The following is a 23,259-nucleotide window of genomic DNA, read 5'->3' on the forward strand; positions in this document are numbered from 1 at the left end:
CTGATATTGTAGCCAGTCACAGGCGCTTGCTCAGCCCAAACAATCAAGTTGAATTCTGAGTTAACGGATGTTCCCTGACAGTGAGCAACTAACTGAATTTTACTTTCTTATCTTTTATTTTAGTTTTTTCCTTTCTCTTGGTTTCATTTTGGAGATCATAAGTCAGGTCTGACTACACCAGAGCCTAGACTTCCGGTCCTGGTATGAACTTGTTACTGCGCAATGACACCTCAAAACTGATTCATTTCTATAATATATGTACACATTTCCACCATTCATCTAGAATGCTCGGCGTGCCAAGCTTAGTGGGCATTGTTTTTGTGGTGACCTAGAAAACTGCTTAGCAAGAATGCTAGCGACCGGTAGAAGAAGGGAGAACATACGAAGATGTGTAATGTATTGAATGCTGTAGCCCAAAAGTGTCATTCCCACAATGATGTGTATAAGGGCTATTGGAATCATTAGTTAGCCTCATATTCATATCTGGGACGGGAAAGATAGCACTCAGGTTATGGCCAGAGACGTTTAACGTACGTTTTGCGGTGGGCTTCTTGCCAAAATGCTTAGCCTGGTAGCGCTCAAAGAAACCAGACGGTTTCACTGCAGGAGCCGGTCCTCGAGGAAGTTTTGCGTAGAAATTGCCTACACGCTCCATACGGGCGGCATCTTTTGCAGCACCGATTGCCTTCGATGAACGTTAGTGAGAAAAGGCAAGATGGTGCGGCCTCCACGCCAGTATTAAGTTACACGACGGTCGGCAAAGGGAACTGAGTGCGGGGACGTACGGAGGGAGATGCAATCTACTTGACAATTAGCAATCCTGGGTTTTCGGCTTGAAATGAGTGGCTCTCTTTACCTTGGGGGGGATGAGGGTGGAAATCCCTCGGCGAACGATGTAACTCATGGTGAAAAACCTAACAAAATTTCAAGCTGTTAACATCGGACAAAGATTGTGTCAAACTGGGATGTGGCATACCTGGCAACGCTGCGACAATTGAACCAGAATGATGTCTTCTTCAGAGGTCGGTCGACTGGCATTCAGTGTTGAACTGGGCGTTTATCGGAACAAAGATGCGTGGAGGCATTTTCGCGCTAACCGCATTTGGATCGTCATCTCCAGTCGTTCCGGAACATCACAATCGGATGTGCCATCTGCTTGAATACTCTTCTCTTGTTCTTCGCATTGACACAATTGTCAAAAATGTCCTTGTTACGGCCAGGGAGAATAAATATCAATGCGGGCTGCGCGCGGGCTGCGAGGCTGGCATATCCGGTCAATGCCCGCTTTGTCAGTTCTTCCGCACCTCGCCAGCTTGATGAGAAGGCCCCCAAGACCAGTCCTGAGGACGCCCCGACGGACGTGTCCAGAGGTGGCTCCATGATCCGGAGGGAGTCTCCTTCAGAAGCTATGGCCCGTCACCAACCTGATTATAACGCAACCGTTGACCAAGCTACCTCGTAAGAAACCCCCCAAGACTGAGCTCTACCTCTGACAGCTAAGCCGACAAATTAGTTTATTTTCCCCCGTTCCCAAACGTGTGATGGATGGCAGTGAGCCCGGTGATATTGTTGCCGCTGCTGTGCTATCGGGTGCTCCTACGGACCTTCAGGCTCGAACTGTTAGGTATGGAAACTCTTACCTTCCCTTCTGCGCACGTTCTAACACAAAGTAGGATCTATCGGCCCGCCAAACCCGCTACGCAATCTGGCACCTGGCATGATCATCACTGGAGAATGGACTGGGATGTCCTGTCAAAGGGTCATCGGTGGGAGAATCCATTGATGGGGTGGCAATCATCTGCAGACGCGATGCAGGGAACCCACATCAACTTCAAATCGAAGGAAGACGCAATTCGTTTCGCCGAAAAACAAGGGTATGAATATTATGTCCAAGAACCGAATGAGCGAGCTTTCCACCCTAAGGCATATGCGAATAACTTTTTGCATGTGCCTAAGAAGCTCAAGCACATCAGAACCAAATAAGATGTTAGATAGCAATTGCGCGCCATGTCTATGTACAATTTTACCGTTTCCACACGTTTTCCCCCTGAATCGCCGTTATCGCCCTCTACAGTGGCATTACTCTGGCTTATCTCGCTTTTTTATCTACAAATCTAACACTCCTCGTTTGTGTCCCTTCAGATTCTCAAAACGGGGTATCCTCGTGATGCTGAGGCAAATATTTTATGTCAAGTTCCTACCTCAATCAGTATATTCATTCTATTCGTAAAGAATATATTCTTTTCCTTCGACTAACTTATCCAATGTTACTTTTGCCCAGCGGATCAGCGTGCTCCGCCGTTCCGCCACTCCCACACCAAATGCCAAGACATAACTAAAAGTCATCGTGTCTTATCAGATCCGCTCCTCTTTTTTTATCGCCAAAAAATGCCCCTCTTGATCCTGCGAACTCCGGGGCGCAATCTTTTTCCAACACACCGAGACATTCATTACTTTTCTTTCACTCGGATCAAATATGGCATCAATTATTGCTGACAATGCCGATAATAATGGCAACTCTAAAGATTCTGTTCAATATTTGCGAAAAGTGCTCACTTCCGAGTCATCCCCACTAGCACAACGCTTCCGCGCCCTATTTTCACTGAAACATCTCGCTTCATCGAAACCTCCCACTGAGGAGACCCTTCCAGCTATCGAAGCAATCGCTGCTGCGTTTTCCTCGCCATCGGCGTTGCTCAAGCATGAGCTTGCATACTGCCTTGGACAAACTAGAAACCTGGACACCGTCCCACATCTCCGCAAGGTACTAGAGGATACACAGGAAGATGCAATGTGCCGGCATGAAGCAGCAGAAGCTCTGGGCGCGCTAGGGGATGCTGGGAGTTTGGATATTCTCCAGCGCCTCAGAGATGATGAATCGGAGGAGGAAGTAGTCCGAGAAACGTGTGATATCGCAGTCGATAGAATACTATGGGAAACGTCCAAAGACAGTAAATCCGAAAAATTAAAGCAAAGGTAAATGGGACCTTGAAGAATTTAATTTCATCTTCTAACTCCACTCCAGTGATTTTACATCCATCGACCCTGCACCTCCTCTTCCACTTTCCTCTGCCGAACAATCCATTCCCGAACTTAAACAGATTCTCCTCGACGCAAGTCTCCCACTTTTTAAAAGATATCGGGCTATGTTTGCCTTGCGGGACATGTGCTCCCCCCCCGATCTGCCCACAGCAGTTCCGGCGATCGAAGCACTGGCCGAAGGTTTCAAGGATCGTTCCGCGCTCTTCAGACACGAAATCGCGTTTGTGTTCGGCCAACTTTCTCACCCCGCCAGTATCCCCAGTCTTGTCGCTACGTTGAGCGATAAGAATGAAGTCGGCATGGTCCGCCATGAGGCTGCTGAGGCGCTTGGGAGTCTGGGTGCTGAGGATGGAGTGGAAGAAACGTTAAAGCGCTTCGTCAATGATCCGGAGACAGTGGTGAGGGACAGTATTATTGTTGCGCTCGATATGGCGGAATATGAGAAAAGTGGAGAGCAAGAGTACATCTTGGAGCAACCGGTTGCGGCATAGATCAGTCAAAGTTTGCACTGCTAGGCTGTCGTTCCAATCCTATTACCTAGTATCGCCTGACATTGGATATATAGAGCTGGGATTTCAATTGTTTGTACTGAATCTGTAATGGAAATAATTGTTAGCACCTTGAAGGATTTCTTTTGTGAATATAGGATAAGCATGCCAAATGAAACTTACTTATACCCGCACTCGCATGAGTAAAAGACAGTAGTTCCCTCATCAGCACTACGAAGTTGCAATGTGTAAAATGTCATTTCTGGACGCCCACACTGGTCACAGGTATGTGCGATGACAGCATCTTTTTTCTTGTCTTCCGCAGTCAATGTTCGGACGGCAGATCTTTTGGATCTAAGTGCAGAAGGGAATGCCTCTGGTTTAGATTCTGAAATGATAGTTTTGGGGGCAATGTCTAATGAATATCCAAGAGATCAGTTGGTGATTGAACAAAGTCGGGATCATACCAGCTATTCAAAGGCACAAGTGAGAGGAAAGTGAGGTCATACCTCGATTTTTCGTTCCACATATGTCGCAAACAAGAATTGTATTTTCATCTCCAGTGGATTCATTGAGGAGATTGCCACAATCAACACAGAAAATCAATGACCCAATTGCAGACATATTGATAAAAAGAAATGGTTAGTGGTGAGAATGTCAGAGCAGAAAGACTCCTATCTAACCTTCAAAAAAACTGTAGTTCATGCAAAACTAGGCGGTGAATCAATGGGGTGGATCGACTGCGCCAAAATGCGGCAAAAAAAAGGTGTCACGGTAGATCACGTAAAACCATCAGACTAGTGAGCGTGCCTGGCCGAGCTACCTGCGAGACATCCATACTTGACATGAAATAACCGCCCAACCATGAAGCTGGCAACCATCAAGCCACAATTATGAAAGCAGCATGCATCTCTTTGATATCCAGAGAGTCATGCCTACGATAATATTGTCCGCCTTTCCTTTTTCACTCCTTGATAGTACACGGCGCCTGTGAATTCTGCCGTCATGCAGCAACATCGCCAGCCGGGGCTGGCAGTGGTCATCCAGGGCAATGGCACAAGCTCTCGTGCATCCCAGCGGCTTCCCCGCCCGCTCTCTGTGGATGAAGCATTACAATACTCTCCTATGACCAGCGCCCCGGTGTTTGGACTTGGTATGAGAATCTCGTGGATGCTCTTTTTCCTACGCTGGCGAAGGTTTTACTTACTTACTCAGACTCAATAATGCGCCCGGATGTTGGCCAACCTTCTCTTTCAGGATGGCCCCGCCCTTACGATAGTCAGGTCGCTGGAAGGATCACTGATAGTCTCGACAACGAGACACAAGCCAGCTCTGGATTGGGAGAGTCGACTCGTCTTGAAACTGCTCGCGAGTACCTACAACAGCTCTTGAGGCAGGACAACCTAACAGATTTGTGCGTCGAACATCTTGTCACTTTGTTAATTATTCTGTTAACAATTGGTCTAGCAACTTCAAGGTTCCTCCCTCCCTTCGTTCCGACTCTTCTCCTCAGAAGAATGGTGAATCTTTGAGCCGCAGTCAATTAGGTCCCTTTGCAAAGTTGATATTAGATTCCACGGATGCAACTTTTCACTGTGAGTTATCACAATTTTTTTGCACTTTGAAGGCATATTTCTCATCTTTGAATTTTATAGATTCAACTCCGACTACTACAAACCCCGAAAAACATCACCAATCCTCAAACACGCTTCCCACTCCTCTCTCGTCGTCGAAACCGCCATATTCTGCCAATAAAGAAGACCAAATGCGCCAGCAGTTGGAGAAACTGATGAAACCCATGGTTATAATCCCTGGTTTAGCTCCATCGTCTAACATAGAGGACTTTAAATATGTCTCGGGTGAGGGATCGGCTAAGCGCAGGAAACTGGACTCTAATAATGAGGAGAAACAGGACCCTTTGCCCCTCAGAGACCAAAAGGAACTATCAGATACCGCCTTGGTTAAACTCCAAAGTCTCCTGCATGAAATATTCGAGGCAGAAGAGCAGCTGCTTCCAGATGCACCTCTAGACGCCCAGGCGGGCGGCAAGTTCTTTAAATTCCCAAATACCATTGGGGATATTGGTCCAATACTGTCATCCGAAACTCACGAAGTAGTCTCAAAAGCGCTTCAAAAGGTGTCAGATTATCGGCGTCTCGGCGATATTCCGACTGAATACATAAAACACATTCAAAGGCTTTGCGAAGCGCCTATTATGGCAGTTCAGTCTGCAGATTTCAAGTTAGAAAGTCCACCATCAGATACTGATATAGAAAGGTGGATTACACAGTTGGAAGATGTGCAGAACGCACTGCTAGCAATAATAACGCTACTTCAGACGATGCCAGTGAATCAAAGTACGAAGGATCTGTGCCCTGAAGACTTAATTCACGCTATTCCGACAGCGCTGGGCCAGGTTTTTGATCATTGTATCATTCCTGTTGTTGAATGCAGATCCAGTGGCAAGGATTCCACGCATTTCCATGTCTTTTCTGCACAGAAGCAAGTCATATCGAACGTAATACACCAAACGAAGAGAGTATTATCGCGACTTGCCGTGTTTCTTTCAAATGTCGACCTCGCAGAAGGGCCGATTACTGCGATAGAATTTCTTGCCGCAAGGCTCATATTCGTGGAAAATGCCCCCAACGATAAAGAGTCCGCCATAGGAGTTCAGAAGTACGAGGCTTCAAGGCGTGCTGCTATGGATGTACTCGCAAAAATCTTTGCAAAGTATCCCGAGCAACGTCCTTTTATTCTCGATGAGATTTTGGTGTCCCTAGAAAAACTGCCGTCAAACAGGCAAAGCGCGAGGCAATTCAAACTCATTGATGGAAAAAGTATCCAGCTCCTTTCTGCATTGGTGATCCAGCTTGTCCAGACGACTGCCCTTCAACAAACTCCGTCGCGGTTAACAGTGGCGAAAGGCTCTTTGCAAAAGGCAACAAACTCACTCGATGAATCAGATGAGGAGGATGAAGAGGACTCTAATAATGGGAGTGAGAGGAAGACATCACCAATAAAACAGCTCTCTAAACAGGTTGAGCTACTGTATGACAACGCTATCCATAGTGCACAATACGTGACGAAATTCATCGTTCAGCGGGCGATGACATCCACAAAGTCGGGAGATCAGCCTTATCGAAATCTCTTAGATATTTTCACCGAAGACCTGATAAGTGTGCTAGGCTCCACTGACTGGCCTGGCGCGGAGTTAATCCTAAGGGTTCTCGCATCGCAGATGATTACTATCGCGGACCACGACAAAAGTTCAGCGAATGCAAAAAATATGTCCCTTGAATTACTTGGATGGATGGGTTCTGCCATCTCTGACCTGACCTCCACAGCACAGCACTTGAGCAACACCCTTGAAGATGGACACACTGACCTAACAGATCATCTCCGCAATTTGTTCCATGATTATTCGAATCGCGCTCTCCACATCCAGGACATAGTATCTTTACATGGGCCTTATCGAATGACTCTTGAATATCTGGAGGAGGGGGACCTTGGTGGCTGGCAACTTTCTAATGCCCGAGGTTACCTCCTAGCGCAGTGGGCAAAACTGGTTTGCAGCGGGTATGAGGATTCAGCTCAGGGGGATTCAAAGAAAAATCCGCAGGGGCCTGGTAAACTAGCCAAAGCCTTGAGTCATATACTTTCCAACCCAAAATGGCTCGAATCTAATAGGTATGTAAGGGCCCTTGCGAGACATATTTCACTTTCTGACTTGCCCTGTGTTAGCGCGTTTGACCGTATCTCGACTCAGCAAGCTCGGTTTGCCTATCTTATCATAGTCCTGAGTAGTGGTTTCTGCAAAGGATTCGACACAATTGTCAAAGTGCTTCTCAATTCAATAACGAGCGATCAGGCTAAAGTGAGAAGTAGAAGTTTAAAGAGCGTCATCCACATGCTTGAACGAGATCCTAGCCTGCTTGACCGGGACGGATCGGTGATATCTTTGATTCTCAGATGTGCAACCGACTCATCGCCTATGGTTCGCGACTCCGCTCTAAGTCTAATTGCGAAATGCATGTTCCTGAAACCAGGCCTTGAGGAGAATTGTTGCCGTGCAATTTTAGCTTGTTCATCTGACCCAACTGTTGGCGTTAGAAAGCGTGCTATTGGGTTGATGAAAGATGTCTATATCCAGACGTCTAATCGAGAATTAAAGCTCACCATTATCGAGCAGTTACTGCTAAGAGTAACCGATTACGAAAGCAGCGTGGCTGTTCAAGCGCGTCAAGCTCTAGAGGAGATTTGGTTTTCGCCATTGCATTCGTCTTTCACCGAATCAACCCAAGGCACTCCACAATCGAAAGTTTCGTTGAAAAACCTGATGAATCTTATTGTTGGGTCGGTGCGAAGGAACGAGGGTGTCATAGCAACGTTCGAAGCTTTTGTGAAGGATGAACTTTCCGCTGAAGCAAAATCCGCCTCGTTGAATTTTAATGTCTGCAAGGCTGTGGTTGCTGCCATGTTCGATCGTATCATACACGATTCGGACAAGACAGACAAACGAACGCTACAGTCACTGCTACAATCCATTACTGTCTTCGCGAGGGCGAATGCCAAGCTGTTCACCTCTGATCAGCTCGAAACTCTTCACCCCTATATTGGCCATCTCTCAAATGCTGACGATCTCATGTTATTCCGATCTGTCGTTGTCATTTACCGATGCGTCTTACCATATTTATCGACGTCTCATAACACTTTACTTAAAGACATCCAGAATGACCTTTTCAAGAGCGTGTCGAAGTTGGCGAGGACAGAGCTTAATGAAGTAATGGCATGTCTTTGGACGATCAACGGTGTTCTACAAAACACTGAGCGCTTGGTGAAACTTACGATTTCTGTTCTAAAGGGTATCAACCAAGCCGTAAGTGCCAAAGTAGATCCCTCTACCAGCGCCGATGTACTCGGACGAGTCAGGAGCTATATACGGATTGCCGGCTGTGTCGGAAAACATTGTGATTTGGAGTCATTCCTGGCCTTTTTCTCACAGTCGTTTCCTCACATGAAGGCAACGTCTGTGTCTGGTTTAATGGTCGACTTTATATCGCCGTTCGCGTCGTCTAAATATCCTCGCGAATTAAGGGTCATGGCGCTCGAAAGTTTGGGAGCCATTTGTGAAACATGGCCGGCCCAGTATAGCCGGGAACCAGCGAAGATTGCATTCACCTCTGTGTTCGAAGAAGACAGCCCAGATTTGCAAAACATTGTCCTGAAAGGGTTTTTGGCATTTTTCTCTATTCACGAGGGAAAATCGGAGAAGTTGATCCAAACTAAAGATACCAACGGTGAGAGCGAGGGTTCTACGCGTCTTGGCGGTTCTTTGAAGGCTAGCGAAAACGACGGCGCAGCAGCATTGATTGCCCAACACTTCTTACAGCAAATGCTTCATGCGGCTCTATCAAAAGAAGATTCCCATGCCTTAACTGCAATCGAATTGATCGCTAGTATAAATCGACAGGGTCTCATCCATCCGAAGGAGTGTGCTGGGGTTCTTGTTGCTTTAGAGACCTCCACCAATGCCAGCATTGCCAACGTCGCTTTTGAAACGCATAAGATGCTTCACCAGCAACATGAGTCAATGTTCGACCGAGAGTATATGCGGGCCGTTCAAGATGCTTTCTACTACCAGCGAGATGTGGTCGGCGACCCGACCGGAGCTTTGACCCGCCCATTCACAGCTAAACTGGCAGCCCTATTCGAGATCATTAAGATAAGTAACAGCAAATATCAAAAGAAGTTTTTGACGAATCTCTGTTCGAAGGTTGATTTTCAGCCCCGCGCACTTGACGTAGCCGGGAGTCCACCGGAACATATGTTGCTAGCAAGGTTTGTATGCCAAAATCTGGCCTACTTCGATTACGCACAGATAGGAGAGCTCCTTGCCACTGTTGCATGCATGGAACGCATCGTTGCGTCAACTGGCACCACTGTGGCTCATGCTATCGAAACAGATATATTTCCCGTGAAAATTGATTGCCCAAACGAACAAATGCAAGTAGACGGGGCTGCGCCAGATCAAGCACCACATCCTGTGGACCCCAACTCATTGAAGCAGCTAGCCACCGCAGCAGCAACCTTATCGATGCTCTGGGAGACTCGGACATACCTTCGCCGTCTTTATGGCGTTGGCTTCCATTCAATGCCGAAAGAAAGTAAAGCAAGTGCAAAAGATCTAAATAAGAGCCTAACGAAAGTGCAAGGCATCGGGGGTGATCGATTGTGGGATGCGATATCGAAGACGATGGCTTCTCTGGAAAATACCGAGGGAATGACAAGGGTCTGTCGAGAGTTTGCGACTTTGATGTCAATTGACGACGAATTGAGAGTTGCCGCTGATGATGACCGGGATGGCAATGACTCTGCAGCAGACTTTGGCGACATGAGCGCAATGTTAGGTGCTACCAATGGTTCCAGACCAAGCAAGCGCAGAAGTTCAGTTTCAAGCGGCAATGCGCCGAAGCGGCCGAGACAAAAGGGTCGACCCAAAAACACGAAAAAGAGAGGCAGCACTGATTCAGAACAAGATGGTGACTTTGACTAGTAACGAAGCATACATGGCGTTGAACATAAACCGGCAATATGGAGATTGGGACAATTAATTATATTTCTTGAGAATATGGATGGCCTGATGGCGTGAGGATATGGCAGTCTACTTTATGAGGACGGATGGGCTTTCGATCCTTGACATGAAACATTTGAAATGGCTGTTATGCTCTCGTATGTGTTTTGGGGCAACCTTTTGGCATATTTTATAGCAAGCATATTTATGTGGCAACAATATAAATCTGTATCATACTTCTATACCTTTGGGCAACGTATTGCTCTGTCCAACAACCCGGTGACACGCTTCCCCTGAAGTGACCGCGGATCTGCCGAGAGATGCCAAGCCGATCGTCGATGTGACTTGGCAGAGCTTGTGCTGGGACGCCACCAACGGAGCCACAACCCCTGAATCCACGTGACATCTTGCTCCACTATGACATCGTCGGGCATTTACGGCAACGAGGTGGTCGAGAGGTTGGGAATGACCTCACGGAGTCGCTCGGCAGGGAGCTCCAGCTCTCTTCATCTCATCAGGTCAATGGGTTAGCTGAAGAAGTCAATCTTTTCGTCTTGTCTTGCTCTCCCTCTTTTGTCAGTCCATGTTTCCTGCTCGAGTATCATGCTCGCTCCGCCGCTGAGAGGCCGACTTGGCCGACCTCAAATAACAAGCGTGACAAGAGCTTGTCATTCTACTCGAGTCAGTGGCGTGTCACCACTGTCCAATCCTTTGATGGGTACTTCAAATCTTTCGTTATATATTCCCCGTCCATCTAATCTTGTTCCGCGGCCCCGCGGGGTGCGATGTTCCCCAGCAAGCCTTACCCCTTTCGCGCCAGCACACCATGCGTCAACCGGACCTTCGTCGACAAAAGGAGATATAAAGCCGCGTGGTAGAGCTAGGAAAATTATATTCAGTGTTTTCGCATTTAGTGGCATGTTCGCGCTATTCAGCGCCGGTCTTGTTGTTGCATTTTTCATCTATGATGCCTCTACGTACGCCAACGAACCAGTCGTTGAGGATATTCCGGTTTCGGAAATGGCATTGAACCCGAGACGAGGCGGGCCGAAGAGTCTTCCTATTGCGGATGTTTTGATTGATGACAGTGATTCAGATGATAAAGAAGCTCAAAAGGATAAACCCAAGCTTGTTATTTTGGGGACTGGGTGGGGCAGTGTTGCTCTATTGAAGTCGTTGAATCCTGGAGATTACCATGTCACGGTGGTATCTCCGACTAACTACTTTCTTTTCACTCCGATGTTGCCATCGGCTACTGTCGGTACACTGGGGCTTCGATCTTTGGTTGAACCTATTCGTTTAATTGTACAGCGTGTTCGAGGTCATTTTCTGCGGGCAGAAGCAGTTGACTTGGATTTTGGGGAGAAGCTTGTGGAAGTGTCGCAAGTGGACTGCCATGGCGTAAGGCAAAATTTCTATCTTCCCTATGACAAACTGGTTATAGGAGTTGGTAAGAGCCCGATTTTCTCTCTCTCTCTCTCTCTCTCTCTCTCTCTTTTTTTCTCCGTGGTCTGATGCTTTCATCAAGGTTCCACTACAAATCCGCACGGAGTGAAAGGACTTGAACATTGCAACTTTTTGAAATCGATAGACGATGCGCGGCAAATAAAAAACAAGATTCTTCACAATCTGGAATTGGCCTGCTTGCCGACTACCAGTGATGCGGAAAGGAAACGACTTCTGTCTTTTGTGATTTGCGGCGGCGGTCCAACCGGTGTTGAATTTGCCGCAGAGTTGTTTGATATGCTGAACGAAGATTTGTTCCGGTCGTTTCCCAAAATATTGAGAAACGAGATCTCCGTGCATCTAATCCAGAGCAGGAGCCATATCCTAAACACCTATGATGAAACTGTTTCACTCTATGCAGAGGTATGAGAATGTGACTTGTCTAGGTGCCGTTTCTGTGAAAAAATTCGACTAACACCAACGTCAGCGACGATTTGCCCATGACCAAGTGGAGGTTCTGACAAATTCAAGAGTGAAAGAGGTGCGGCCCGATAGGATCCTTTTTACCCAAATTGAAAACGGCAAACCAGTCACAAAAGAGATCCCCATGGGATTCTGTTTATGGTCAACCGGAGTTTGTAAGAGTCTCTTCTTCATGCTTTATCTAGCCTTTTTCGCTGATCTTCCTTTCAAGCCCAAACCGAATTTTGTCAGAAGATTTCCAAGAAGCTCAAAGGCCAGAATAACCGTCACGCTCTCGAAACTGACACTCACCTCCGACTCCTTGGTGCTCCTGCAGGTGATGTGTATGCCATCGGAGACTGCTCAACCGTCCAGAACAAAGTAGCAGATCACCTAGTAAGCTTCTTGCGCACCGTTGCCTGGGAGAAAGGCAGGGACCCGGAGAAAGTCCACCTTACCTTCAAAGAATGGCGTGATGTAGCTTCACGTGTGAAGAAGCGGTTCCCACAGGCTTCCAATCACCTCAGAAGACTGGACCGATTATTCGAGCAGTACGACAAGGACCGAAGTGGCACCCTCGACTTCGACGAACTTCACGAACTCCTCTCACAAATAGACACGAAGCTCACTTCTCTTCCCGCTACAGCCCAGCGAGCAAATCAGCAGGGTCAGTACCTGGGTCGAAAATTCAATAAGATGGCTTCTGTTTCACCAGACCTCAAGGCCAATGAGACTGATTATGCGGCCCTGGATGAATCCGTGTACCGGGCTTTTGAATACAAGCATCTTGGGAGTCTGGCGTACATCGGCAATGCGGCTGTGTTTGATATTAACGGGTTGAGTTGGGGAGGTGGACTGTTGGCGGTGTATTTATGGCGCAGTATTTATTTTGCTCAAAGCGTGAGTTTGAGGACGAGAGTGATGTTGTCAATGGATTGGGCAAAGAGGGCGATGTTTGGAAGAGATATGATGAATTTCTAGATATACCCTGATTTGAATTCTTTTGTTTGTTGCCTACTTTTGACTGTTTCGCTCTTTTCCAGTCTCAGACCTGAGGTTTCTACACAATGTGACTTCAATAATATATTTTAGGTCAAAATTCAGATTGAAGTAGCTACATAATTCAGTAATATAAATAAGTATGAGTCAGCAAATCCAGAGCTCAAGGCAATTTGAAGACATCCCAACTCAGGTTAAGCCAATGCTCCCCATCCGGTACCGGGAAAAGACAAGCTCCCAAACACCTCGCTAATAAGACAACCAAGTACCCTAATGATCATTAAAAAGATCAACAACAGTGCAATGCACCTTTACAATGCGAATGAATGGGGTATCATATGTTCAATCATGAAATCATAGGATCCACATCCGCCTGTTCTTGCATGACGACATCATCTCCATTATGCTGAGAAGCATCTGAAGCATTATTGGCTTTCCGGGTATCTCCGTCGAGTCCGATATCAAGTTTATCGGGAACATCCTTTTTCATTTGGCGGGCCTTTTGTTCTGCCCAGGCTCGTAGCTTCACCAAGTTTCGAAGCCTAGCTTCACGTTTGGCACCTTGATTGTGCAAGATAGCCTCATTAACACGATTTGCAATTGTTTTTCGTAGCTCTGGATCCAGCAATGCAGCCAATGATGGAGAGAGGCTTTCAGCTGGGAAAATTAGTAGGGACAATGTCTTCTCTAGGTCCTCAAGAAATTGAGGATTGGTCGGGGCCCGCGGGGCTAGTTGCGATGTTGCGAAGTCAAGTGCGAGGGAGATGTCACCATTAGGAGTCGATGTACAAGTCCGTATCAGCTCGATCAGTTGCAACTGAAGGAGTGCGAAGTGAAGCGAAGAATTACAGTCTAAAATCTAACCGAAGGGTTAATACAGGCATACGGGAATCGAAGAATTCAAAATCACGTTGATCAAAAGTAGTGCAAGTCATACTGAGGACTGAAGATGAGTTTTTTTCATCAACACCATGAAGGTATATGAGTGGTGCATGAAACTGATTTAATCATTGCAATAAAGGATGGGCAAATGTAAGCGAATGTGACATACCTGAGGGTTAAGTTCATTGATCTTCTCGATTGCCGACTGTATGTCCCCGGAATAGATAGCATTCCGAATATCTACTCGCTCCTGCATAGATTCTATGTCTGCTTGAGGTTGGATATTGGCCTCGACCGCAAATTTCTTTGCCGCTAAGGGATATCCATTTGTAACGAGATAGTCCATAATCAGGAAATTGATATCACTGCCACGAACCATCAGTAAAGGTCGTTCAAAACAAACCAAGTGAAAGCTATAAACTTGAGAATAGAGTTCAGAAAATACGAGATATTAAAGGTTCTCCTCAATGATTTGTTCAGAGAGATTCCCATTTGATTGAATTGCATACATCATGTGTGGCAAGAAAAGAATGGATTAGGAGGGAAGCACACTCACCTTTTGGATGACTTCACCTCCTCCACCTTCCTTTCGAACCGGTGCCAGGTAGGCGTGGTGGTGGAAGGTGTTGGAGACATCTGCGGGATGACCGATTAGCAACCTGTAAGAGTCATTGGCCGGCACGCAGGCGCGGACACGTACAATGTTAGTAGAAGCCATTCTTAAAAGTCTAAGGGGAATGAAAAGAAAGGCCGTGTTGTAAGATATATCCTGTTGGCAGCGGTGGGTGGGATGCCATAAGGACAAGAAGCAGGATTTGTTGAAGAGAAAAAAGAGGAGAAAGAGAGGAGGAAGAGAAGTCGGGTGGAAGTTGAAATTCACGCTTTCGGCTAGCGCCGTTTGCCTGGGGCTTGGTCACATCATGTGATCCGGGGCACACTCACATGACCGCTGCCCAGGCCCGCCTAAACCGGGTGGCTGGTTTGCTGTCCCGCAAGCTCTGGTCGTTCACTCTACTCCGCATGTTTGAGAAGTATCGATGCTCGTCTGAGCATATCGTATATATAATTCCGTCCTTTCCCCTCAAGCACACGGTAACTATGAAGCTGGCCTAGCGAACTTATCATCTTGGACTATTCCGGCCGTGCCAAACTCACGGATGTATGGTGCTCCTTAGTCACATACATCTCGTAGGTACCCGGCGGATAGTTCTTCTTGGATACTGTATTCAAGGATGGCAGAGACAAAATCGCGGTGCTCTCGACCATGGGAGGACATGAGCATCATAGGCATTGCCGGGGGCTCAGGATCTGGAAAGTCGTCCGTCGCTGCGGAAATCATCAAGTCCCTGAATCTTCCCGGAGCGGTCATACTGGTCATGGTAGATGATCTCTTGCCCTAAACCGTCGTCCCTTTCTCCATGAGATTCCCTGACGAGAAAGGACGGCAAAAGGACCACTTCTACAAAAGCCTTACCCCCGAGCAGAACGCTATCGCCCACCAGGATGAATACGATTTCGACTCTCCCGATGCCATCGATTTTGACGTCTTGGTACAGACTCTTCAAAATTTGAAGCAAGGGTATTGATATAACCGGCTCCTCGTCTAGCCAAGTCGAGCTGCTACTGACAGCGACAAAAGTCTCAAAGTCGAAATCCCCATTTACTCTTTCACAAAGCACCAGCGAGAGGAAGCAACAGTCTCCCTTTACCCACCCCGGGTGCTTATTTTGGAAGGAATTCTAGCCTTTACAGACCCAAGAATAGTGGATATGTTGGATATTAAGGCACGTGGCGCCCTTTGCCACGCTTTAATCGCAGATTCTGACCTTCTTTGGTTGCGCGCCAGATCTTTGTGGAAGCGGATATGGATGTCTGCCTTGGGAGAAGGAGTGAGCAGCCAGCCGGCTTTCCAGGTCACCTACATGGTCGAACATGGTAACTGATTGATACGCAATTTAATAGTTGCGCGAGACGTTCGAGAAAGGGGCCGGACACTTGAAAGCGTACTTAAACAGTGGTTCAAGTTTGTTAAACCGTCGTACAACCGGTTTGTGGAGCCCCAGAGGCAGATTTCAGGTACCAGACGAGCCAGATGCCGTGATTAGAGCCTTAACTGATGTCAACCAAGACATAATTGTCCCCCGAGGAATAGAGAACAAAACAGCTATTGGTATGAGGAGTCCCCGCATTGTGCTACTATAACGGAGTTAATAGCTCTAGATATGGTCGTCAAACATATCCATCGCATTATAACCGGAGCCGCGCAGCGCCACAACCCTGAAACGAGGCCGAATTACCAACGTCGGCTGTCCCATTAAATGGTTAAGTCTTGCTTTTTGTTGCAAAATCTGGGTTAGATAACGGATTTCCAATACCCTGTTCTGGCTCAAAACGTGTAACCGTTTTAAGACGGCAGTCTTTTGCTGGGACGACTCCGTATTTGGCTGTTCCGCTCTCATTTCATAAGAAGGACCACGATAGTGCCGCTTTATGGCTGGTTCCGCCAAAGTGACTGACAGTCGTCTTGAGTCCCTATGTTACTTGTTGAGCGTGGCGAGAGACGAGTAGGAGGAACTAGACTTAGAGCAAGGTGGACACGCCCACGATTTGGCAGACTGGTTTCGACATTCCGTACGGTCAACTGTGTTTTACTAAATAGAGGAAGCCATATTCACCTTTTAGAGAATGATTTCTTTTTTCGCATTGCCGTAGTTACATACATACCGCGCATAATGTGCATTACCGTCCTTATCCTTCTTGTCCTCCTCGCCCAGACTTATCTGATGGTGGGTGGAGAAAAGCACGGCGATAAGCGCACGGACCATCTGTATGTCCAGCAGAATTTGTACAGAGCGGCTTCGAGAAAGAAAACCGCAGGCATAGATGCCAACATTCGATCGAATATCCAGTTCACTCGAAGGGCGTTTTTTACATAGTTACATACTTTTATGAACATCAAATTATTATTTCCAAAGTTTGATAATTTTGAACTAAATCCCTAAGCGACTCCCAGAATGCCGGAGTCCAATGCAATGAAAAAGTCGCCCAAGAGGCGCAAAACGAGTTCTAACGATAAAGCGGATAAAGATGTCATCAGTACGTTGTTCCACATACCTGCGGGTTAATATTCTATAGGGATTTACTAACAACGGTCCGCTGATTTTAGCCGATCCTCGTTTCGCCAATATCCAGTCGGATCCTCGATATCGACTTCCGAGCAAGAAACATACCCGTGTAAAAATCGACAAGCGCTTCGCGCATATGTTCCATGATAAAGACTTTTCAAGAAATGCAGCAGTTGATCGTTATGGGAGGAAATTACGCCGGGATGATACGAAGAAGCAGTTGGAAAAATTCTACAGATTGGATAAGGACGACGTCGAAGGACAGATTAGTGCGGATGATGACGAGGAAGTTCAGAAGGAGCTGCTTCGAGTTGAAAAGGAGGACTATGACCCTGCCAGAGATGGAGGGTTTTCGGAATCGTCGTCTTCAGAAGAGAGCTCGAGCGATGAGGAGAGTGAGGCGGAGTTGCAAGACAAGGCGGCAGAGTCGGGACAACTTGATAGCCAAACAGGGGATATTCCATTGGGAGAGATCACGGACAGGATTGCGGTGGTGAATTTGGATTGGGATAATATTCGTGCGGAGGATCTGATGGCAGTGTTCTCGAGTTTCCTCCCCACTGGCGGGAAGATTCTGAATGTGGCCGTTTATCCGAGTGAATTTGGGAAAGAGAGGATGGAAAGAGAGGAGATGGAAGGCCCACCGAAGGAGGTATTCGCGAAAAGGGATGCCGAGGTGGATAGCGATGTGGAAGCAGGCGACGATGAAGAGGAGGAAGAGAAAATCAAACAGGCCATTTTGAAAGAAGACGAAGGGCAAGATTTTGATTCTACACAACTGCGGAAGTATCAGCTGGAAAGACTTCGGTACTTTTACGCCGTCTTAACATGCTCGTCGAAGGATGCTGCGAAGCATATTTACGACACAGTCGACGGCACAGAGTATATGAGCAGCGCGAATTTTTTTGACCTAAGATTTGTGCCTGAATCCACAGATTTTGCCGAAGATGTTCCAAGGGATGAATGCAACAGAATACCAGACGGTTACAAGCCCAACGAATTTGTAACAGACGCCCTACAGCACAGCAAAGTAAAGCTTACGTGGGACACAGATGACAAAGCGAGAAAAGACGCACAAGCGAGAGCGTTTAAAGGAGGCAAAAAGGAAATTGATGAAAATGATTTGAAGGCTTATTTGGGTAGCGACAGCTCTGATAGTGAGGAGGAACACGCTGAAGTAGTCGATAGCACCGAGGCCGCTGGTGCCACCACGAAACTAAGTAAAAAGGAGGCCGAACGGGCCAGAATCCGGGCCTTACTCGGACTGAGTAATGATGCGCCAAGCAAGGCAAAGGAGAAGGGGCCTGTTGGCGATATGGAAGTCACGTTTGCTGCTGGATTAACGGCGGCTCCAGCTCGAGACTCTGTCTTTGAAAACGAGCCTGAAAAGGAAGAGACTACGAGAGAGAAATACATCAGGAAAGAAAGGGAGAGAAAACAGCGACGAAAGGCCAAGCTAAAAGCTGCTAAGTCGGGGACCGTACCTGAGATTGACGCTGACAAGCCTACAGCGGAATCCAAGGAGGAAGAAGATCTCGGGTTTGACGACCCATTCTTCACTGCCCCTGAGTTAGATTCGGCCAAAGTGGCTGCAAAGAGGAAGGAAGAGAAACGGAAACAACGGCAGCAGCGTGAAGCTGATGAAGCTGCTTCAGCCGCTCAACGTGCGGAGCTAGAACTTTTGATGATGGACGACAAAACCTCCACAATAAAGCATTTCGACATGAATGAAATCGAGAAAGCTCAAAAACGCGCGAAGAAAGCAGGCAAGCATAGGAAAGGAAAGAAAGACGAAGCCACGATGCCAGTTGACGATTTCAAGGTTGACGTTAAAGATCCAAGGTTCCAGCGTATTTACGAGAGCCACGAATACGCTATTGATCCTACCAACCCTCGTTTCAGACAGACTGATGGCATGAAGGCATTGTTGGAAGAAGGCCGGAAACGCCGACGGCATCTGGCCCATGATGAGCCTGACGGAGATGCTGTAGAGCCAATAAAGAAGAAAAAAAGGGGCAAGACTGCGGGCCCGGACAGGATGCCTGAAACAGAAGATCTGAGCAAACTTGTTGAACAAGTCAAAGCAAAAGCTAAAATGGTCTGAATTTCAGTGATAATAATTTATGATACCTACTGTGCTAATACTCCGAATGGAATATCTGTTGACTATCAGTTACTGTTAACTTGGAGCTCTGTAGTTATAAAACTCCCAGTACTACCTGTGCTACCTTCTGTAGCTCAGAAAGTCATGCACGCAAAATAAATCCATGATGCATTTAGTATTTTTGCGAAACCAGATGAACAGGTAATACATATCCAATTTTGTGATCGGATAGAACAAAGGTTCCAACCCAGCCAAATTTGAATAAGAATCAAAATCATAAAGAATCTGTGTCTCGTGTCCCCGTTGGATTTGACTTCAAATGGACCGTGATGCGTCGAAGGCAAAGCGCTCAACCAATCAGATCGCGCATCCAATTTTTGCCTCGAACTCCCATGCTCAAAGCATCAAAAATTCCGCCGAAATTGCAAAATCAATCGTTCGCGGGGAAAATGGCCGATTCACATGAGATCGAGCCTCAAGCGAAAAGGAGAAAAATTTTCAATGAATCTTCCAGTGGAATCACGCAGCCCGTCGCGATAGCTTCGTCCCATCAACTTCGAAGTCTTCTTGTATTCCAACAGAGCGTCTCGCAAGAAGTGAAGCAAGGTGCGTAGCTACCGCTCGACAGAAATTTCGCACCCCATTAATCAAAAGCTAATACGGGTATAGGTATCCGGACTTTTAAGGACTTTCTTACTTCAATTGTCAGTGAAGAAGATGAAAAAGCCAAAGCAAAAAAGCTGCAGATCCTCAAAAGTTATTGCGACTCGCAAGTTGTAAAGGATGCCGAGGGCAAGCCAACGGCCTGCTTTCTTGACCTTTTACAGACATGGGCCTTTGCAGAGAGTAATAACGAGGAGTCTCTCCTGTCTTTGATACCCTCCGTGCTTGCCCTTTTCTTGAAAACCGTCTCTGGACAGCTCAGTTTTAGGGATTTTGGGCGGGCGTTGTGCAAGTTTTTATTGCAAAAAGACCAACTAAAATTGTTCAATCGAGGGCTTACCGCGAGTAAATCCAAGGAGCATTTGATCTCGCCGTGTTTACGACTACTTACGGAGGTCGTGAGCTTTGATGGAGGCGCTATCGCCAGGGTCGTTTATGCAAGCCGATATATCACGTTTAAACGCCTCGATATATTTCTCAGTGGCCGTAAATCGAATATTGAGGAGGAGCCAGAAGACCATCGGAAACCCTCTCTTCGACGCATAGCGCAACGTTACCTCCTGGCAAACTTCAAGTTTCAAGGCGCAAGCGCCAAGGAGGAGCTCGTGAGCCAGGGAAAACTTATCAAAGCCTTCCTGGAAGAGATTCGCAAAGATGCACGCGACATTGTTATTGATATTATTAAGACTATCGACAAGCATATTGTAAGCGATGCTGAACTTCCACGCAATTCCAAGAGCCGTTTCCTCAATCGCAGCAATTTGGAAAGGTTGGTCACACTATATGGATACGAAAAAGATTCCACTGAACCCACGATCAAGAACGAATGTGTCTCCGATGAAATTCACAAGTTTATGTTGTCGATTTGTACGTCCCAGGAAAAGGGAGTCTTGCTGCCAGAAACCGGATGGTATCCGTTCGGGAGTACTCCAAATGTGCTCCCGCCGGAAGATACTGGATGTATTTCTCTTGGCCTTGATTCGCCAGTTTATTTCGACAAATATAAAGAGTCAGTACCCGTTCGGAACGGAAATCTCTCTTCTTTGGTCCAATTTCTTCGACCAGAATCCGACACTTTACAGATGGAACTGCTTTTGAAGATATTCAGAGCAGCACCCGAACTCGTCTATGAGTTTTTCTCCAAACGAACCATGTTCACATCGGACCCCAAACCCACCCCCAGCTGGCTTGGAGAGTCCGCATTCCTGTTTTCGTCCGTCCAGCTACCGGTACCAGCGCAATGCGGGTGGAAAGGGGTGTCACCGCCGGTGATACCACCTCCCATCTCTATTGTCATCGAAAGTATAATACCTCGACCACTTACGCAAAAAATATTGACGCGGTGTATAAATCAGAACGCCGACGTGGTTACTTTATTTGCCATTAGAATCACAACGCTTGCATTGCGAAAGCTTCAGGCGGTGTTGAAGTTGTTTGAATGCTCAAGGGATGTTGGCCAGGATCTATGGAGTGATGCAGCTGCCAAACTAGTGGCGGAGTTTTGTAGAAGATGTCCTGCAATGAAAGACGCGATTGCTGCGTTTCGACAGACCCCAAAAGACAATATACAGCAACAGGATGCAGTGCTAGAGCTGCTGTCAATGTTTTATCAAGTCATCCCGGCGATCGCCTTGAAGGAAAAGTTCGACGTATCTCTAACATTGGTCGATGTCCTGAAGCAGTTGGACAACTCTGAGCTCTCTGGTTGTGATAAGCAACTGCTGTTTAGTCAATTACAGAGCCTTTTAATCATTGCCCAAGAATCCCCGACGATGCGTTGGTGGCAGAAACCCGGTATGTCTCCACAACATACACTTTTTCCAAGGTAACTTCATACTAACTTCGTCCTAGGGTCTTTGGAATTTTCCGCATTTACATCCGTTTTGAAAGTAGTTGCAAGTGCACCGGACAACTCTCCCCTTGAAGAAATTAAGCCTCTTCTTCAGGATATATTGGTTCACAATTCGGTTTTAGCAGATAGAGAGTCTTTTAGCGCCTTAACTCAAGGGCTAACGGTCTCGGCTCCAGAGGATTTCAAGGCCCAACTTGATTTCATTGATAATTGTGTTACGAGACTTGTCAAAAGGCCAGTGCTTTATCTGGACCAGGGACAGTCTCTATTGGGAAGCGGTTCGCAGAAACTTAGTTTACTTGCTACTACGGTTAATGAACAGTGGTCGTTCGTGGTCAAAGCTGGGAATAGGGATGGTGAAGTGGCAGTTGCAGGCTGGATTGCCCAGCTTCTTGGGTCACTGAAGAACGCAGGCGAAGAGGAGAATGCATTGGCCAGACTCCGGGATGCCATGATGGAAGCAACTGAGACAAAGAAAAGCCGATCTCTGCTGAAAAAGGCTCTCAAAAGTCGAGAGAAAATGTCTTCAGATAAGCATGAGAAAAGAACGACTAGGAGTATTACGCCGCAAGTTTCAACCAGTGAAAAGATCCAAGTATCACTTCCGGATATATTTGGCAAATGTCCTGTCGAAGACGAATCACACCCCGGACTTCATCGCTGGGAGAAAGATGATCTGGAATTGGCACTGGATCAAGGCTATGTTGGGGAGTTGATATTATGCCTCTGTTCTGAGCATGAGGAGATTCGACGACAGGCCATTATTGCTATTTCGCGGTTTATGGCCAGACTTCAAGTGAGTATAAAACGAGAGCCTGCTATAATGATATTAATATTCGTTCTAGGAATCTACTTATTCGGAACGTCAGACGATGTACGTTCTAATGGGAGAGTTGCTGGAGACTGCTAAAGAGAACGGAGTCGAAAACACGTTGCCCTATATTGCTGGCGAGCTTGGTGCCCGATTACTGGAAGCACTAATGGACCCGTTGCACAAGCTTTATGGCAAGGCAAATACGTTCTTAAACAAGGGACCTCTCTGGGAAATTGCAAAAATCCCGTCTTACTGGATTGATAAGATCCTTTTGCACGAATCGGAATACGACGACAGTCACTACGAGGAAGTTAGTTGGCTGTTGGACCTGTTTGTTAACGGTCTTAGATCAAAGAAGGTGAGTAGTAATAGAAACCTGTAAGGAATCGAGGATGTTGATAGTGGCCATAGGACTTGGATATCTACCGCCGTGCTAGTGTTTTCGAACGTCTGCTTTCCCTATACAGTTCACCGAACCTCTCGGAAAGCTTACGGAAGAAGATACTACATTTGGTCTTCCGCGCCTGCGAGGTTGGCGGTAATACCACTCTGTTAACTCGCGCTGCGGCGATCAGCTGGATCCTAAGTCAAACTCCGGGAAGTGTCTCCCAAAGACAGATCTTGCAGGCGCTTGCAAGAGAGCTCTACGATGGCTGTGATCATGAGTGGATTAATCGCTGGAGTGGCTTAGCTTTGCCAAAGACAATAGCTCAGATATCGGGATAGAAGCTTGATGTTTTATACTAGTTAGAGCCGACACATCTTTTCTGGAGAAAAATGTAAAAATGTAGTGTATCCAAAGCAGTAT

At 46.8% G+C, this 23,259-nt stretch overlaps 10 protein-coding genes across 11 annotated transcripts; 7 read left to right on the forward strand and 3 right to left on the reverse strand.

Moving 5' to 3' along the window:
• Positions 1 to 176: 176 nt before the first annotated feature.
• D8B26_002364 (uncharacterized protein) lies at positions 177 to 1,059 on the reverse strand. The gene is made up of 6 exons (XM_003066270.2): positions 977 to 1,059; positions 857 to 914; positions 786 to 800; positions 535 to 685; positions 384 to 449; positions 177 to 328 (listed from the first exon to the last, which is right to left on the reverse strand). The coding sequence occupies exons 1-6, from the start codon at positions 1,036 to 1,038 to the stop codon at positions 303 to 305; spliced, it is 378 nt and encodes a 125-aa protein (XP_003066316.1). The 5' UTR covers positions 1,039 to 1,059; the 3' UTR covers positions 177 to 302.
• Positions 1,060 to 1,109: 50 nt separating this feature from the next.
• D8B26_002365 (uncharacterized protein) lies at positions 1,110 to 2,206 on the forward strand. Its single transcript, XM_003066271.2, has 3 exons — positions 1,110 to 1,458; positions 1,514 to 1,624; positions 1,674 to 2,206. Exons 1-3 carry the CDS (start codon positions 1,202 to 1,204, stop codon positions 1,981 to 1,983), a joined length of 678 nt encoding a protein of 225 aa, XP_003066317.2. The 5' UTR covers positions 1,110 to 1,201; the 3' UTR covers positions 1,984 to 2,206.
• Positions 2,207 to 2,405: 199 nt separating this feature from the next.
• LIA1 (deoxyhypusine hydroxylase) lies at positions 2,406 to 3,533 on the forward strand (the record flags this gene model as incomplete). The annotated part of the gene is made up of 2 exons (XM_003066272.2): positions 2,406 to 2,976; positions 3,026 to 3,533. Exons 1-2 carry the CDS (start codon positions 2,477 to 2,479, stop codon positions 3,531 to 3,533), a joined length of 1,008 nt encoding a protein of 335 aa, XP_003066318.2. The 5' UTR covers positions 2,406 to 2,476.
• On the reverse strand, positions 3,338 to 4,154 carry RPA12 (DNA-directed RNA polymerase I core subunit rpa12; the record flags this gene model as incomplete). Its single annotated transcript, XM_003066273.2, has 4 exons — positions 3,338 to 3,508; positions 3,580 to 3,636; positions 3,714 to 3,945; positions 4,040 to 4,154. The coding sequence occupies 3 exons, from the start codon at positions 4,152 to 4,154 to the stop codon at positions 3,618 to 3,620; spliced, it is 366 nt and encodes a 121-aa protein (XP_003066319.1). The 3' UTR covers positions 3,338 to 3,508; positions 3,580 to 3,617.
• A 311-nt stretch (positions 4,155 to 4,465) lies between these two features.
• On the forward strand, positions 4,466 to 10,321 carry SCC2 (Sister chromatid cohesion protein 2). The gene is made up of 5 exons (XM_003066274.2): positions 4,466 to 4,683; positions 4,746 to 4,944; positions 4,998 to 5,125; positions 5,186 to 7,220; positions 7,275 to 10,321. Exons 1-5 carry the CDS (start codon positions 4,536 to 4,538, stop codon positions 10,084 to 10,086), a joined length of 5,322 nt encoding a protein of 1,773 aa, XP_003066320.2. The 5' UTR covers positions 4,466 to 4,535; the 3' UTR covers positions 10,087 to 10,321.
• Positions 10,322 to 10,554: 233 nt separating this feature from the next.
• Positions 10,555 to 13,086, forward strand: D8B26_002369 (uncharacterized protein). The gene is made up of 4 exons (XM_003066275.2): positions 10,555 to 11,554; positions 11,633 to 11,973; positions 12,038 to 12,188; positions 12,245 to 13,086. Exons 1-4 carry the CDS (start codon positions 10,708 to 10,710, stop codon positions 12,991 to 12,993), a joined length of 2,088 nt encoding a protein of 695 aa, XP_003066321.1. The 5' UTR covers positions 10,555 to 10,707; the 3' UTR covers positions 12,994 to 13,086.
• Positions 13,087 to 13,097: 11 nt separating this feature from the next.
• D8B26_002370 (uncharacterized protein) lies at positions 13,098 to 14,711 on the reverse strand. 2 transcript variants are annotated; one of them, XM_003066276.2, is made up of 4 exons: positions 14,594 to 14,711; positions 14,450 to 14,529; positions 14,063 to 14,258; positions 13,098 to 13,870 (listed from the first exon to the last, which is right to left on the reverse strand). In XM_003066276.2, the coding sequence occupies exons 1-4, from the start codon at positions 14,609 to 14,611 to the stop codon at positions 13,358 to 13,360; spliced, it is 807 nt and encodes a 268-aa protein (XP_003066322.1). In that variant the 5' UTR covers positions 14,612 to 14,711; the 3' UTR covers positions 13,098 to 13,357. The 2 variants fall into 2 exon arrangements, with proteins under 2 accessions (XP_003066322.1, XP_065979882.1); XM_066123807.1 differs by having other exon boundaries at positions 13,320 to 13,870; positions 14,450 to 14,711.
• Positions 14,712 to 14,905: 194 nt separating this feature from the next.
• Positions 14,906 to 16,569, forward strand: D8B26_002371 (uncharacterized protein). Its single transcript, XM_066123808.1, has 6 exons — positions 14,906 to 15,272; positions 15,345 to 15,472; positions 15,533 to 15,782; positions 15,856 to 15,969; positions 16,022 to 16,063; positions 16,114 to 16,569. The coding sequence occupies exons 1-5, from the start codon at positions 15,126 to 15,128 to the stop codon at positions 16,025 to 16,027; spliced, it is 645 nt and encodes a 214-aa protein (XP_065979883.1). The 5' UTR covers positions 14,906 to 15,125; the 3' UTR covers positions 16,028 to 16,063; positions 16,114 to 16,569.
• Positions 16,570 to 16,907: 338 nt separating this feature from the next.
• ESF1 (pre-rRNA-processing protein esf1) lies at positions 16,908 to 19,158 on the forward strand (the record flags this gene model as incomplete). Its single annotated transcript, XM_003066278.2, has 2 exons — positions 16,908 to 16,989; positions 17,060 to 19,158. 2 exons carry the CDS (start codon positions 16,908 to 16,910, stop codon positions 19,120 to 19,122), a joined length of 2,145 nt encoding a protein of 714 aa, XP_003066324.2. The 3' UTR covers positions 19,123 to 19,158.
• Positions 19,159 to 19,451: 293 nt separating this feature from the next.
• On the forward strand, positions 19,452 to 23,212 carry D8B26_002373 (uncharacterized protein; the record flags this gene model as incomplete). Its single annotated transcript, XM_003066279.2, has 5 exons — positions 19,452 to 19,728; positions 19,792 to 21,579; positions 21,637 to 22,433; positions 22,483 to 22,809; positions 22,863 to 23,212. 5 exons carry the CDS (start codon positions 19,452 to 19,454, stop codon positions 23,175 to 23,177), a joined length of 3,504 nt encoding a protein of 1,167 aa, XP_003066325.2. The 3' UTR covers positions 23,178 to 23,212.
• Positions 23,213 to 23,259: the final 47 nt, after the last annotated feature.

The sequence above is a fragment of the Coccidioides posadasii genome, chromosome 1 (genome assembly GCF_018416015.2).
Source record: "Coccidioides posadasii str. Silveira chromosome 1, complete sequence".
NCBI classification, from domain to species: domain Eukaryota; kingdom Fungi; phylum Ascomycota; class Eurotiomycetes; order Onygenales; family Onygenaceae; genus Coccidioides; species Coccidioides posadasii.

Coding starts and splice junctions, on each gene's coding strand:
- D8B26_002364 (XM_003066270.2), bottom strand. CDS start 1,038: ATGCCAGTCGACCGACCTCTGAAGAAGACATCATTCTGGTTCAATTGT. Junction 915..976: donor AATTGTCGCAGCGTTGCCAG/GTATGCCACATC, acceptor AAATTTTGTTAG/GTTTTTCACCATGAGTTACA. Junction 329..383: donor TCAATACATTACACATCTTC/GTATGTTCTCCC, acceptor GCAGTTTTCTAG/GTCACCACAAAAACAATGCC.
- D8B26_002365 (XM_003066271.2), top strand. CDS start 1,202: ATGTCCTTGTTACGGCCAGGGAGAATAAATATCAATGCGGGCTGCGCG. Junction 1,459..1,513: donor ACCGTTGACCAAGCTACCTC/GTAAGAAACCCC, acceptor CCGACAAATTAG/TTTATTTTCCCCCGTTCCCA. Junction 1,625..1,673: donor CTTCAGGCTCGAACTGTTAG/GTATGGAAACTC, acceptor AACACAAAGTAG/GATCTATCGGCCCGCCAAAC.
- SCC2 (XM_003066274.2), top strand. CDS start 4,536: ATGCAGCAACATCGCCAGCCGGGGCTGGCAGTGGTCATCCAGGGCAAT. Junction 4,684..4,745: donor CGCCCCGGTGTTTGGACTTG/GTATGAGAATCT, acceptor TTACTTACTCAG/ACTCAATAATGCGCCCGGAT. Junction 7,221..7,274: donor AAATGGCTCGAATCTAATAG/GTATGTAAGGGC, acceptor GCCCTGTGTTAG/CGCGTTTGACCGTATCTCGA.
- D8B26_002369 (XM_003066275.2), top strand. CDS start 10,708: ATGCTCGCTCCGCCGCTGAGAGGCCGACTTGGCCGACCTCAAATAACA. Junction 11,974..12,037: donor CTGTTTCACTCTATGCAGAG/GTATGAGAATGT, acceptor CACCAACGTCAG/CGACGATTTGCCCATGACCA. Junction 12,189..12,244: donor TTTATGGTCAACCGGAGTTT/GTAAGAGTCTCT, acceptor CTTCCTTTCAAG/CCCAAACCGAATTTTGTCAG.
- D8B26_002370 (XM_003066276.2), bottom strand. Junction 14,259..14,449: donor GAGGTGAAGTCATCCAAAAG/GTGAGTGTGCTT, acceptor GGTTCGTGGCAG/TGATATCAATTTCCTGATTA. Junction 13,871..14,062: donor TCAATGAACTTAACCCTCAG/GTATGTCACATT, acceptor CCCTTCGGTTAG/ATTTTAGACTGTAATTCTTC.
- D8B26_002371 (XM_066123808.1), top strand. CDS start 15,126: ATGGCAGAGACAAAATCGCGGTGCTCTCGACCATGGGAGGACATGAGC. Junction 15,273..15,344: donor GAGCGGTCATACTGGTCATG/GTAGATGATCTC, acceptor GGACGGCAAAAG/GACCACTTCTACAAAAGCCT. Junction 15,473..15,532: donor CTTCAAAATTTGAAGCAAGG/GTATTGATATAA, acceptor CAGCGACAAAAG/TCTCAAAGTCGAAATCCCCA.